Below are 16,826 nucleotides of genomic sequence, written 5' to 3' on the forward strand. Positions count from 1 at the left end.
TGTTTTAACAACAGACAGACAGACAGATGGATGGACAGGGTAAAAATCATATATTTTAAAAATGCCTGTTGTAAGATTCTGTAATAATATAACGTGTAAAATTAAAGTTGTATTGATTTATAAATATAAATAGAGAAATATCACATCATTCTCATTGAATATTTTATGTCAATTAATGCAATAATTATTCACACCGCCCCCCACCATAACAAATACTATAATTAACATATCATGGGCGTCGGAAGCAAATTAAAAGTGGGGGGGGGGGCTAAACCAACAAAAAAGGTGAAGTCCAATTGTCAATATTATGTATGTATTTGCAAAAAAGTGGGGGCCTTCAAAAATCAAAATACAACAACAAAAGATACAGTGTTCAAAATTTATTTCAACTTGAAATCATTGGAGATCAAAGATCAGATCAAATACATGTATAATGATATTGTTTAAATTTTCATACATTTATTTTTTACATTATTGCACATTAATGTATTTTGTCTTTCCTCAAGAATACACATAATGTCAAGAAAGATAAATAAAGTACAAAAATAGAATTCTAATTTTGCTGTTTTGCATAAAATTGCAATTCATTAAATCTGGCAGTCTAGGTATATGTAAACAAACATTAACTGAATTAAAATAAAAGCCGTAAAAGCAAGAGATTATGCATTCTGTATAATACATTCAGATCTTCAAATGCACACAAAGATTTATTCAATAAATATACATGTATTACAAAGGTACCTTACAACATATAGGCATTGTTATTCATGCCAATCTTTAACAAACAATGTTATAAAAGCTCTAAAAATTTTAAACTTATATTGCCATTAGTACTGAAGGAAATATGCAATAGTTCTACATTTTATTTTTTTGTTCCCTGTATAATTCATGAGCTTCAATAATTGGAAGACCTTTGTACTATTTTATAATGACTGATACTGCTGTACAATTACATTTTTTTCTGAATCCAAGTTTGAGGACAAATTTACTGGTTAAAACCATCTTTATTTTTTTTCCTTCTTTAATACATGTAGTACAGATTCCCTTCATTCGATATCTGTATGCTTATATTTTGTCTTAAAATCAGCTGATGGTATTGTGGTTTTAAATTAAAAATACCTCAGAAAACTATCAGTAAGAAAGGAGCATTGTGCATTGCATATGAACTCCAACAAAAAATATTTACAGGTAAAAAAGCCAATCTGAAATTGCTGCATTGCAATACATATTTGGAAAAAGAGCTGTACAAATCATATACTAAATAAAATAAAACACTTATTTCAATTTGGAAATCAATGACAAGTCCACAGATTGAAGAAAAGTTAAGGGTAAAAAAACTACAGTAGAATTCTACATTCAAATTATTAAAATAAATGTTGGATTATGCTACTAATTTGCTGCTGAAATGGTCTTCTTCTGTACAAATTTGTCTGAGTAAATTCAAATATAGAGGTTCGAACATATGAAAATGACCATAATGCCTAACAACTTATGACCATGCATGTACATTGTACTAATTAATTGGAAATGCTTACATTGACCTGTAAGTATAACAATCCCTATTTTAACACAAGCACACTCAAACATGCATCTTCTTGAGCTCCATAAAAACATACATATGTTCATATATAATTTTAAAATCAAAATATCCTTAACAACAGTTACATACATGTAGAATTGAGATGCACACTTCTGACAATCCATTCAAGACAGTGATATTGTATGATGATAGTACAAGCTCTGATTAATATCAAATCCGAGTCATAAATTTGTAAGGTAATATTTCTTCTTCATGCTTCAAGTATTCAAATATCATTAGGTAAGTATCAAATAATAGTATAAATAATTAACATGATCAACTTTGCAAAACAAGTAAATATATTGCTAAAACAAGTTAGTTACATAAACATTGACTCTCAGAAAGTATAGTCAGAAAGGCAAAATGTATATCAACATTTAACAATAAACGGTCATCATGGTATTTGTGAAAATACATAGTGCTTGATAAAATGTTCACTGAGGTAATAGGGATAGACTCAGTTCCTAAATATATTGTCTTGTTCATGGATATCAAAGAGTTCCAGATTTCGGTCATGTAATCCCCCTAAACTTCACTTGCATAACAATATAAACATGCAAACCAGTTCTATAGGGATGAAGGTTTACATAAAAAAAAAAAAATTCTCAGATCCATGCAGAATATTTTAAACAATATGTATAAAAGACAAAAAGTTTAAAAGAACACAAAAGGCAGCCTACATTTTGGTATGATTAATCAATAAAAAAATTTATTAGTCATACGCCATAGAATGTGGACATCTGAGAATAAATACAATAAATAGGGTATGTGGACTTGGAATGATGTTACTGTGATTCAAAAAAGTTACCAGTACTTCTATACAGTGATATATTAGGAAGTAGATTCTACTTCACAAGATTTATATACAGGGCTATATAAACATTATCAAGCCTGTGGAACTGTAGTTAAAATGAACTGAATACCGGCAAAAAATAACAGACGTGTAAAATTAAAAGCAGAACAATAGAGACAGATATAATAGGGTGTTCCCCCCACCGCTGAAATCACTCTCACACAGGCTCAGATGAATTTCAGTCCTCTCTCTCCTCCTGACTCGGTTTGATCTCAGTCCTCTTTCATGTCTGTTCGGACCGTCATTAACACCTTTTGGGATAACACCGTGAATGAATCTGTAAAATCAATAGATGACCATTAACTATAATTCATATGTACCAAAGAAAAATTTTCCCTACATAAAGAAATCATGACATCTCACTACAAAACAATCGAAAACATATTTTCAACAAAACTGGATATATGGGCACATCCATGAATGAATCACTTTACTAATCTGCTTAAAAATTAAGTTGAACAGTTTTATAAAGGTGTATAAAGATTTCCAACCAGCCAAGCAAGCGAACTCTTACCAATAAATCTAGTGAAAGCCCTGGGTTTGTTTTTCCACGTGATGCCTAGTAGATACACAGGGACACCAGTCAGTACCATGATAATGCCCCATAACACCTCATTAGCATCGATCGTTAGAGGCATGAAGAGAAGGAAAAGGCAGATGAAGATGAAAAAGACCGGCAGCAGAATATTCACCTGTAACATAACCGGTAAAAAAAAATGTTTAGCCTTTGATTACAGTTGCAATGATAAAGCGGACATGAAATTTAATATCACTTTCCACTCATCCTACTCTATCAATCTCTCTATCTCTTTTTTTTTCAACTTATAAGCCTTTATGAAGTAAATTTCAGAAGTTAGACTTAATATCTGCATTAAGTTAAAGCTAAATATCAGAATAATCACACCTACCTTGATGGGTCGATCTCTGTCGGGGAATTTGTATCTCATGTAGATAAGGCCAGCAATACTGATTGTAATGAACAATGTCTCCACAAAGGCAGCATAGTTAATCAGGACCTGGACATCACGGCTACATAACATCACCAGGGACATAAGGCACTGAAGTCAGAAAAAGATAAAAACTACATAACATCACCAGGCACATAAGGCACTGAAGTCAGAACAAAATAACAACTACATAACATCACCAGGGACATAAGGCACTAAAGAGAGGAAAAACAACATATAACAACTACATAACATCACCAGGGACATAAGGCACTAAAGTCAGAAAAAGACACATATTACAGAATCACGTAGACTACTGCCACAAAGAAATGAATCATTTAAACCTATGAAACTGAAAAGTGGGATCTTTTCACATTTCCATAATATTTAGATAAACATATATATGTACTAAAAAAAAAAAATTCTCTGCTCTTTGCTTTGGAGCAATTCAGTTTTGTAACGTTCAATAACAAATGATACTTTGATCATTACAAAGGTGGCCAAGAAGAGACAGTCAAATATACTGCAAATAAACAATACCATTCCTAGTTATTGATCACTATGATTACAATGTTACATTACAATGTTAATATTTAAGTTTTCATCACAGATAAGTTTAAAATTAAAAGTCAACAGAAAATATTATACAAGGTACATTATTGACAAGCTAAGATCAAATTCCAAATACACTGAGTTCAGTATCTTCAATTTACTGTTTTATTCATTTACTGCCTTTTCCCTGTGGTATGTCAAATACATCTGTCTAACCATCCTTCTTCTTTTTCGTTTTATTTTGTCAGAAATCATAGCTTCTGAACTTAATACATCAAATCCAAATTAAAATATAAGAGGCTATGATACTTTATATGGGTGGTAAGGAGAGGTGAAAATGTGACTGACAAAAGGAACAGCCAGGTGAAGTTAAGGCTAAACTATTAATCCAAGGGTTACTAGGTTTGAATCCCCCTGGCATTTTGAATGCAATGATCTGTTGAGGGATACATGTGTGAATTTACATACAGAATGGCATGATATTAATCTGCAATTTAATCTGGTTTTAATTCACTAAATACCATTCTGACAGATATGAATAATCTTTTTTCACCTTTAGGAAAAAATAATAGTTTTTCCCTAAGAATGTAAAAAATCCTTAAATTCATAAATGGATAAAGTAGTTTGGAAGCTTTGACCAAGTAATGAATATAGGGAATGTATTTATCTGTAACCGATTCAAGGCAAAAGGAAGGTTATCAGACTTACCCCAAACAAGAGGAATGGAAGTGGTGTGAACAAGTTGATATTGAGAATGGAGGGTTATCAAACTTACCCCAAACAAGAGGAATGGAAGTGGTGTGAACAAGTTGATATTGAGAATGGAGGGTTATCAAACTTACCCCAAACAAGAGGGATGGAAGTGGTGTGAACAAGTTGATATTGAGAGTGGAGGGTTATCAAACTTACCCCAAACAAGAGGAATGGAAGTGGTGTGAACAAGTTGATATTGAGAGTGGAGGGTTATCAAACTTACCCCAAACAAGAGGGATGGAAGTGGTGTGAACAAGATATTGAGAGTGATATTGAGAGTGGATGGAAGTGGTGTGAACAAGTTGATATTGAGAGTGGAGGGTTATCAAACTTCCCAAACAAGAGGGATGGAAGTGGTGTGAACAAGTTGATATTGAGAGTGGAGGGTTATCAAACTTACCCCAAACAAGAGGGATGGAAGTGGTGTGAACAAGTTGATATTGAGAGTGGAGGGTTATCAAACTTACCCCAAACAAGAGGGATGGAAGTGGTGTGAACAAGTTGATATTGAGAGTGGCTAGGAATTCTGGCAGGTGCCCCTGTCTGGCTCCCACAAAGTACAACCTACAATAAAAGATCACACATAAGTCTTCCGAACTTCTAATTTAAAAAAGAAATACATGGAGAATGTTTGCACTTATTGATTTTATGGGTCAAAGAGAAATATCTTTCACATCTATTAAATTATTTTTATTTTTTAATTCAAATTGTAAACATTTTTTACAATGCCCCTAACCAATTACACTTTAAACTCAAGATCAATGTTTAATAATGTGATTAATACAAGTTATTTAATTTTTTCATAAATAATTTTGTAGTATACATGTACTATATAAGGACAGTTATCATATCAAAATATAACTACAAATACTTCGTATATATGTACTTTACATGTGTTTACTTATTTAATATATTCATTTTTTTTTATCCTCTGACCTTTCCATGCCATTTAAAATTCTTAAAGACTTTATGAAAACAAACATCATGAAATTTCTTTATGAAAATAAAAGGAGAATTTAAGGATTCCTTTCATTCGCTCAACAGATTTTTAAGAAGCAGTAAATTCTAAAGAGGTAGTAAAGTCTATGCCTATAAAATATAAGGTTGTTTTAATAGTTTTACGAGGGGATATAGAATGCTGTGACTGACCAACAACTTCCACGGAGCTTAATGTAGAGATCTAACCACATAATGTAAACATAATGCTGCCTTGAACTGATACAAGGCCCAGTTCTTGTAGGTCTGTCTAAAAAGTAGTCAGAACAATGACCTTATTTTGACATATTTTAATTTTAGAAAATATATAAAACATCAACACGAACGAAGATCATCTTTTTTAGAAACCTAGTATCTATTTCAATAAAAATTAAAAAGAATGAAAAAGAAGGACCTTCAGAACGACCATCCCATCCGCTTTTCTGAACATTTAATTAGAAACTGGAGATCCGCTTCTAAATTATCTTGTATGAAATTTAAACAGATATCTGTAAATTTTTTAAAGATGTTTCCAGTAAAAATATAACCATTTTTTGTAATGTTAACCAATTTCTATTACATAATGTACCACATTTATATATGGATGGTATTTTAATTAAGATTCTCATATCGTGTCTTGAATTTAATTCACACAATTAAATGTAAAATTTACTGACACCTATTTTATTATGACATGGAGAACAGGTTCTGAAAATAAATGCGGTCAACCAAACCCTAAAGATGCATTGACTTTGCAGGTTGACATGACAGAAAACATCTTGGTTACCTTGACGAAGTAAATATGGCCCCATTTACACTGCCGAAGGTAGAACAAGCCACAAATACTGGCATAATCCACGCCATCACACCAAGGGTCCTACCAGCAAAAGTCTGAAAAATGAATAAATAGATCTAGAATAAAGCTACAGTGACCTATCGTCTATTGAACTTCACTTTGAGATAAGAATAGGTCTCTTGAACAAAATAAACATGCAGACACTCACATAAAATACATGACATTATTTTTAAAATACCACCTGTTGCACTATCTGACTACAACATCCAATTAGCAATTATATATAATCCCTTTGATTTTCATCATCCAATTTTTGATGTCAAGGCCGACTACTGTTTTTGTCAGATGCTAAAAAGTGGAGGTCAAGATAGCCTCAGCTATAAGGTTCTCTTATAAGAAGAGGAATTTGGAGAAAGGTACCTTTAACAAAAGAACTTGTAAAGACCCAAAACTTTAGCTGCCTGTAAAATTTTGCAAAATCAATCATTCTGTTTAAAACTACTAGCATAAAAATATATCTTTAGACATTACATTAAAACCATTTTCAATGTATTGTAATTAAGAAATTATAGGCAGAATTCAATTGAGGTCTTAGTTGCAAGTTCTTTTTTAAAATGAGCCCCAGAACCTCTTTCAGATTCTTGACCATTAATCCTGACCAGCACATTCACAATTTCTCTGACCATGGTGGGTGCTAATTCATTTTTTGAACCTGTGAACTTTCTTTAATTTCAGAAATTGTTACTTAATGTATGAGGGAGTATCGGTACATGCTTTGGTTACATTAGAACATCACTTTGTACAGCTGTGTCCCTGCACCACAGGTTCAGTGCCTTATCAGGCAGGTTAATCAAAGAAATGGGGATTTATTCTCAACACTTGTCATAAGGCTATTTCACAGTTTACCACCAGATGTGCAGTTGTGACAGAAAAAACAACAGATAATACAAATATCAGGACTCATTTTCCTTCAACCAGTAGCCAGACAGTTGTCATTCATAACTGTCTTGTGGGGTTCCAAAATAAATGGCACGTTGCATCAATTAAACATGACAAGTACAGAAATTAATACAGCAAATGGGAATTATTGTAATCATATACAAACATCCCAGTTATCATGTGTTATGCTAAAGAGAAATCATAGTTTGAAAACAAATGATGTGATCATAAAAATTCCTCATATCAGGGTTCAGGATTGTCTGTATCTACATGTATTTCATTTTCTGATCAGACATCAAGTCAGCAAGACAAATTGTTTTTTTTTACCATATGATTATGTAATATCATAAATATGAAAATAAATACTGAACAGAATTTCATAAGACACTGTCATTTTGTTGGGGTTACATGTATTGACAGATCAATGTGTCTTACTTAAACATCAAATACAAAATGATACAATCTTAAACGCTCAATCAAATAAAGCAATCAGCATATGAAATACAAGGTAGCCCAGTGCTTGAATTTTTTTTTTTAACAAAACAGATCAATGAGAATTTTATCTGATTTGGGGAAGGGAGGGGGATTATAATACTGAATTCACAAGGTCATTGACATTGAAATGAGAGGTAAATACCGGTAGGTAAATCTGTAAACATTTCTGATGTATCAAGCTGTCAGAAAGATAACACTACAAAGCCACGATGGAGGCATGCATCTTTGCTGCCCCAAATAAATGGGACACAAGTACCTGCAGGAAGTTGAGAAACATCAAATTCTTTACACGCTAGGCACCCTATTCCAGATGGGTAACATACTGCCAGATTTACCTTTGGCATTAGTGTCTTGTAAACTGACCAGAATTAGTCAGCCTCTTAGTAAGAGACCAATATCATTATGTAAGCTGCTATCCAACCCCAATATGTTGACAACAGATTTTCAAGTGCAATACAAGTGTCAATAAAATTTACTAACATCAATAAAAATAGGATGTACTGTACCACGTCCCTATACAAGTGATGAGGAACTCTTTTCCATATTGTTAATGATTGTGAATGAAGCATTGTTACTGTTACAATTCCATGGAAGTCCTACCTTATCTTTGCTGGCCTTAGGTTTTCAGACCATTGCTTCCCATAAAGGGTTTATGGGGTGCAGAGTGGATTAAAAACCCTTGGCTAGCAAAGATAGCTTAACTGCTGAAAAAATACATTTTTATATGCCATTTTTTGGCTCCGCCTATCAGTAACATTGTATTTTGCAATGTTCCGCAGCTTCACAATGGCTTGCAAACTGGTTAAAAATTCCTTGCAGAATTTTAAGTAACAGAAAAAATTTTGAAAAGCTTGTTTCTAGGTTGCCTGTCCTACAATAATAGTAAGATTTCAACATGATCTGTTGAAATGCCACTAAAAATTCACAATTCTGTAGTCCCTCAATAATTGTTTTATCTAAATATTTCTTTGTACTCACCACTGCAGTGGCTTTAGAAGCAATCATTTCAGCAGGAGTTAGGACGGCAAAGTAAGCTACATTGGCCAGCACGTAAATAACAGTCACTAATGGAATTGATATACCAATGGCTCGAGGTAGATTTCTGAAGAAAAAAAGTAAAATTGTGTTTCTGCAATTTGGCGTCTTTGAGTCATTTCATGATAAAAATACTAACATAAATAAGAAATCTGAAACATTAAAATATGACAGCAATTTTCAATAAAAGTGCTAAAATAGTGCCAAATTATTCATCTGCTAAGTTATTCAGCACACAGAAAAAAAAATATCAAGATTCTTACTTGTAGGGATTTTTCAATTCTTCTGTTACAAAGTTCAAATAATTCCTGTTAAAAAATGACAGGAAAAAATTCAACTCTGGCAAACCGTGTCACATTTGTAAAACAATCTATGTCACCTTTTGAAAACAGAAAGTACGTTTAAAAATACATGTAATCTTAACGTTGATGTGTAAGAAATCTTAAAATCTAAAAATGAAACTGAAAGACTGTGGATATTACCATCCTGCGTAGGAGAAGAGTCCAGAGTAAAATGACAGGGCAATCCTTCCTAATTCTGTTTCTGTACTTTCAAATGGTTCCTCAAAACTCTCTCTGTCACCTACATAGCAATGGAAGAACATTTACAACCAGTTCTGTCTACAGTAGAAATCAGCTGTTTTTAAATAAAGGCTATATACTGCACAACTTAAAATACCTAAGAAAAAGTCCACTGACAGTCAATTTTTCAAATTTAACTAATGAGTAAAGTGTAATGTTTTACATGTATAAACTAGTCACTGATAGTACTATGCTTTTGATTAAAGTGAAAATGTGGATAGCACTGCACACATAATAATGAAGCAGCTATGAAAGATCTTCTTGTTATACATGGAGCAATTTTCATGTTACCAACACGTTTGAAATACTTCATTAACTTGAAACCTTTTATTAAGTTGAAAAATCACATGAGCATATGAAAGTTCCTTTTATCTTATAAAAAAAACAATAAAAGATCAGTTACCAAGTGTAACACTCGTACTATCATTAAAAAATATTAATAGAAAGAATTCAGTCTAGAATTTCATCCCTGTATAGTTAACCTCATTATTAATAAACAGTCAAAAACTTGAATTTTCCTGTATTTTCTAGATTTTATCTATAACCAGACAACCAGTAAAATTTGCACATATTAGGTACCAGGTGTACTTTTAACTGCTGAAACCATGATTGTACCGGCTGAGATACACTGTATAATACAATAACTGGAGAAAAAATTGATAATACAGTGAAACCTGTCTTATCCGACATGCACTGGGAGACGAATTTTGTGTAGGAATAGACAAAGTGTCGGATTAGGCCATACCAATTTCTAATATAGTTCGTCGGATTCGCCGCTTCTATTTATTACAAATGCAAATTATAATATTTAAAAAAAAATGTCCGCGCGCGCTTCCAAAAAAATCCGACTACAATTTTTTTTTCTCGACTTTTTGCACCAAACATACAAGAACTTTGAAACTTGTGACAGATGCGCGGGATTTATAGTGAGATTGAAGCAGTTTGTGAAGTTTTGCACCATGTCTGTTCAACTGTTCATATGTACCAGGGGTGTGCAATTAGCATCCCCTGACGCCCTGGGGCTAACATTTTAGGGGGTCGGGATAGTGGTTTTCTACGAGGAGGTAGCCCGTCGGGCTAGTAAAAAATATAACTACACACGCAATACATGAAAAGCACAACCGGTATTTTAACTCGATTTTGGCTATAAAATTCCCAACCAGTTTATATTTTCTAGACAACATACTCCTACTGTCAATATATCTCCATAATCTTATCCATTTTGCAGAACTACCTGACTTATTTATTTCCAAAAACGATCGTTTTTTCCCTAATTAGCATTCCTCCGTTTATGGTAAATACATGCAGCTATATCTTTAAATTATTTATGATCACTCAATCAACTGAAAGATAAGTGTTTTGTGACTCACATAAAATATATTTCTTTTGTTTTGAGTGATTTAAGATGAAAACAAAATGAATAAATTTAATTTCATTCTACATGTTCTAAATGAGCTAGGCCTAGTGCAATGATCAGAGAAAGGGAAGATAATTAATTGAAGTTCATTTTAATTTTATTTCAGAGAATAATTTAAACATGACTGAATTTAATAAAATTTAAACTTTGACTTTAAAAAGAATGACCTCAGTACCCTGACTTTTATCAGCAATTAATTTCTTTTTCAACATTATTTTATAGTTTTGTTTTAATTTTTGCCCCTGTATTTGGGCTAGTAACTAATTGCAGCTGCCACTAGCCTGTGGGCTAGTGCTTGATTTTTTTAATTGCACAACACTGTGTACTATAGTTAAAAACAATGGGTACAAAGTTGTTTCATACACAGCAATAGAAATGGAAGCAGAGGAGATGTTTGAAAACATTACATTTATGAAAGTAAAGTCTTTGAAATTTGACACATTTTTACTTATTAAAAAAAATCCCCAAAAAGTTAAGAATAAGTTCATGTGGTATGCAAATGATATTTCTTTATTTTTTAGGTTCATGCTCTTTGAAATCACACTTTATTAAAAAATATATATATATATGTATTAATATATTTTCATAATTTTGAAACCCAAAATAAAAAATAATATTTATAAAAAAATTTCGCTCGCTCGCCTCACTTTTTATTTTTGAAAATCCGAAGAACTATTTTACAAATTGGTATGGCCTTACACAGTGTTAAAAACATGGAAAACAGTAAAATGGGAAAGGATTTAACATCCTAAACCACAGTGTGCTGGATTATTCAGGAGTCGGATTAGACAGTTTTCACTGTAAATATTTATTAAATTAAAATGCTTCCACTGGGAACCTCCTTATTTTGTAAAAGGGCCACTTGTGAAAATCCCTGAAATAACTGGCTTCCAACATAATCATAAGAACTTTTCTAGGAAGTGTTAAAAGGATTAACATAATTGGTATAGCTTAACACTGGCCCTAAAGCATCTCATGCCAAATGTCTGATGATATACGGCTGTGCACACAGAATTATTAGTTATAAATACGGTAAAATGGCATCACCTCCATTATCTGACAAGGAATTAGCAGTCAATTTATACAAAGAATCTCCAGCAAATAAAAACACCAGGACATCTCGGCTACCTGAGGCAGGAGACAAAAATTTATTCTATTCTTATCAAGTTTTCTTAAGTCAACAGTTTTCAGTGTCAGTTCATTCACAATGGGTTTCCATTTCCTTCCCTAAACAAAGTGTATTTACTTAACAGATACTGTGTTAAAGGGATCAACAAAGATCAAATATGTAATAGCTTTTCCTTTTCTCACAGTCACATGTGCTTTTAACTACACCCCAAATAAATAAGGTGGTTTAATTTTTTCTTTTCATAAATTCTTTTTTTCCCTGGTGTACTAAATATTCAGTTTAAGAAATCTTGGTCAAAAAAATACTTTACTGTACTTTTTTTCATTTGTTAAAACTTAAATACTACTTGTTCTAACAGTAAACATTTTGAAAAATTTCTAGTCATAATCTGTGCTGTGCATAGTTAAAGCCAAAAAACAATTTTCTGAATTATTTATGAAATTAATTTCCTCTGTATTACTATAGCGTCAAACGTGTAATTCTTTAGTATTATTTACTGTGACAACAGCTGTTATCATGGATTTGTTACTTCCAGCTACTGAAATTGATTCATAATTCTCACCATCACACAGTCAAATGTTACAATAACTATTTAAACACTACTTTTCTGTTAATCTATATATTATAGAATATCAAAACGACCCTTGAAAAACTTTTCTGGCAAATAAAAATAAAATAAATCTTAGATAGCAATTACAGTAAAACACACTTACAGGAAAGTTTACTTTGTTATAAGTGTAATTCATTATATCTGTTAAGCCTTCAATATATTTTAAAGTCATTCAAGGGGAATGAAAAAACTTTACTGTAAGCATAAGGTCATTATAAGCATGTTCATTTTAAGTGAGTTTTACTGTATTATAAAGTATTAAAAGTTTTCTTTGGTATATCATATGCTATTCATTTTTCTTTGTTTTGTTTTTTATTGTTGGTTGGTTGGTGTGTCTATTCGGGGAGGGGGGAATTAATAAAGTATAACTGTGATTCAAATTTTGTTTTTTAAAGTTTTCAATCAGGGTGATATGAACAGAAAATGCATGTTATTATGTGCAGCAGTAAGTTCATCACCAGATTTACCAGCTATAGTTAGAACAAGAAGTCTGCAAGACACCGGGTCCCTTATTCTGGGTAATCTATAAGTCAAACAATATTCAACAGACAAAGCTCATATAAAATCCCTTCTTGATCTCAATACAAAAATTCATATCATCATGCTGAATAAATACAGTGAAATGACTTCATTTCACAAGACAGAATCCTTGAGGGAAAAAATAAAAGAATTGACTTGAGTCATTTTATAAAATATTACATCAACATTGAGGATTCATGTAAGTTTAGAGTATATAAATATTAATTTTCCTTGTTCAGCATACTCAATATTGATATTCAATTTTAAACTTATAAATTTTTTTTAAATCCATCGATAAAATCTACGAAAAAATTTTTTTGAAAAAAATTTTTAAATCAAAATGACTGCTAATTGACGGAATTTCAATAGTTTCTAAAACAGACTTAACCATCAAGACTACAAAAAAAAAAAATTATGTACTAACTAAATTAGCATTAAATGATAAAATAAGAATTTAATAATTAGCAATTTTTGGTATGAAAAAAAATATTTAGGTGCATGGTTGTGATAGGGAATATAACATTAACAATACAAGTTCAATGCTCACTTAGAGATTTTAATTCAAAATATACAAATGACTGTTTTATTTGCCTTAACAATTTAAAACTAAACTTTACAATCACTAGGAAATAGTATGCATTGTGAACTTTGATGCTTATAAAAATTTGAAGTAAACTTACCAATGACTAGATAGACCATTCCAACGATGATAATAATGACTAATGCTAGGACTTTGGTTACAGTGAATACATCTTGCACTCTGGCTGCCATTTTTACATTCCAGGCATTTATAAATGTTAAAAGTGCTGAAAAACACAAAAAATATGATATCCTACATTTTAAACAATATACTGCATACAAATTATAACTGACTTGTTCATGTGTTGTTATGGAAAAAATACTTATGCATTTTTCTATTTTATTTTTAATCTGTTGGTATAAATTAATCTATTGTAAAAATTAATTATTTTAAATTTTTAAAATTCTATTTATGTAATTGATTTTTCTTCAGTTTTGGGAGGATGGCTATATACTGGTGTTATTGCATCATCCAAACCCGCGTGTTTTTAAACATTGCATCATCAAATCCAGCATGGTATTTACTTACTTATACAGACAGCTGCTAATAGACTGACTGCTTCCCCAGGTGCCTCACAGTCAGGGAACAAAGGTTCTAGTACATAATACGCAAAAGTTTGTGCTGTGATGGCATTTCCCGTGGGAATGATAATCATGATAGCGACCCACAGATACAAGAAAGCAGGAAAGTGTCCAAAAGATTCCATAATGTAGGCATAGTCTGCGCCCGATTTTAGAATCATTGTCCCTAACTCGGCATAACACATGGCCCCTATAAGTGAGATGACCCCACACAGCACCCACACGATGAGGGACATCCCCACACTCCCCGACTCCAGGAGTACTCCTTTGGGGGAAATAAAAATCCCGCTCCCAACAATAACCCCCACAATAATCGCGACACCATTGTGTAAGTGAAGTTCTTTCTTCAGTTTAACTGCACTGTCTTCTTCTATTTCCACTTCTTTGTCGTCTGGGTGGACTTTTACGGTGCCGTTTCCTGACATGGTTTATGTTGCTGCACTCCCACTCCGCGTACACGTGGACCTGAACACTGATGGAGTTAAAACTGACAATGAGTAGAAATCACAAAACGGGTCCAATAGAAAGCTTATATCTTGTCTCAAACTCAGCTAAAAATCTTGTTTATGTTGTTTAGATTAAAACAATTTACAGATCAACACCACTTCCATTCATATCGCGGGAATGTTGTCAAATACTACGAAGGCAGCATGCTTCCGGTTTTTGTACGTAAATAGTCACGTGCTTTATCATCTCGCTGTCATTGGATGGCTCGTATTTGCATCTCGTGAATATTGGCGGTAAAGTTTCACAACACTTTCGCAGAATATTCTTAATATTCATTTTTATTACGTGTTACTGGTACGTTTACATTCTAGGTAAATCAGAAAAAATTCTTTTGTACCATTTCATATTTTCTTATCATCACTAAATTAATAACTTTATCATTATTTTTTTTTAAATAAATATCATAAAACATGTCTGATACATTTCCAACCCGGATCTTATTCGTTGTAGTTACCTGTACAGACAAGTACTAGTATTTGATATTTGTTTCCTTTGCTGAATATAGCAACCTAAAAACAGACACGTAGCAATAGGGGGGGCACTTATTTTCAAAAACTTTTTAGTTTTGAAAATGTTCAACAATGAAAAACCGCTGCCCCTTCCCTCTATTCGTAAAATTGAGGGTCAATAAAGGGTTATATACTATATTTGGAAGAAAATTTGGTACTGAAAAAGATTGAATCCTAACCCCCTCCCGAAATAGGATTTTCAAGTTTTAGTAATTCCTTTTTATTATTTTTTTTTTTTTTGCTTGTCAAGTTTTTTCCCCCAGGTACACTGCAAGTTGAATTCTTTTTCGCTCCCCCCCCCCCATCTTTCAAAAACGATGCTTCGTCACTGTATAATACCTTTTTGGCACAGGCATCTAATGTAACGTATTTTTCTTTTAATAGAAAATATATCCCTAACTAATAATTCATGTGTAATATGAGGTAGGGGATATATTTTTTATTAAGATAAAATAAGTAACTTCGGGTCCTCTGCTTTTGTTTTTATATTATTAATTTTCTAGAACAGCAATTTTAAAAAGTGAAAGTCGATGCACCGTGATGCCAATGTTTCTAAAGATATAATCACTGCATTGAAAAGGTAATTCAATAATTATAAATATATCGTTGAGATAATTCTGTATCAATGTGTATTACAGGTATTTTGATTTTTAAAAAAAATTTTTAACATGCATTGTAAAAAGGGCTGTTAAATCATACAAAAACAGATGAAGCGCACAAGAGTTATATTTCTTATACTTATTAAATCTGAAGTTTGGAGACAAGCACAAATATAAGGATATAGAAAAATGATCAAAATCTCTCGTTTAAGCGCAACCTTTTGTGTGTGTGTTTTTTTTTTCTTGATTAGACCCCCTCCCCACATAAAAGTATGTTAATATGGAATTTATTCCTGCATTTCATCTGTTCTTCTTTTATAATTTAGATATTCAGTATGAATACTTATCTTAATGAACCAAGGTAATGTTTATTAACAATATTTAGAATAGCTTTACTAATAGTATTTTTGACGTAGCAAAAGACTTGTAATTAATCAAATTAAGCACTGTAAATGCACTCTATAGCCCCTTTAGATCCGCCCAAACAACGTTCCCACCCACAAATCGACCGTCTCGGTTGCGCTATCTTTTCTGTAATTTTGGCTCACCAGAAAAGGCACAGAACAAGGGGGCGGATATCTTTATAATCAAAGACGACAATTACCTCGGTGATCAAAGAAAAGTTGTAAAAAGTGTTTTCCTTTTGGAAAAAGAGCAAATGAACCGCAGTCTCTATGGCCACCATGTTTTTGTTGGGAAATGATGCAACGACATGTGTCAAGTACGTGAAAATGTCAGTGATTAACACGACTTTTAACAGGAAAAGATTAAGAATAGAACGCTTTGACAATACACGATTTTAAATATATGCCTCCATGACAATTAACAGTCGGCCACGTGTTTGAGTGGCCCTACGGTGCTATCTGGTTA

General features: G+C 32.3%; 1 protein-coding gene across 1 annotated transcript; it reads right to left on the reverse strand.

The window, feature by feature from the left end:
- Nucleotides 1-1,031: 1,031 nt before the first annotated feature.
- LOC134229568 (Y+L amino acid transporter 2-like) lies at nt 1,032-14,987 on the reverse strand. The gene is made up of 10 exons (XM_062711316.1): nt 14,289-14,987; nt 13,861-13,986; nt 9,407-9,506; nt 9,188-9,232; nt 8,868-8,991; nt 6,447-6,550; nt 5,152-5,248; nt 3,341-3,490; nt 2,947-3,124; nt 1,032-2,709 (listed from the first exon to the last, which is right to left on the reverse strand). Exons 1-10 carry the CDS (start codon nt 14,764-14,766, stop codon nt 2,645-2,647), a joined length of 1,467 nt encoding a protein of 488 aa, XP_062567300.1. The 5' UTR covers nt 14,767-14,987; the 3' UTR covers nt 1,032-2,644.
- Nucleotides 14,988-16,826: the final 1,839 nt, after the last annotated feature.

This window comes from Saccostrea cucullata, unplaced genomic scaffold (genome assembly GCF_032062105.1).
Source record: "Saccostrea cucullata isolate Sc308-1 unplaced genomic scaffold, CSIRO_AGI_Scuc_v1 ctg36, whole genome shotgun sequence".
Lineage (NCBI taxonomy): Eukaryota > Metazoa > Mollusca > Bivalvia > Ostreida > Ostreidae > Saccostrea > Saccostrea cuccullata.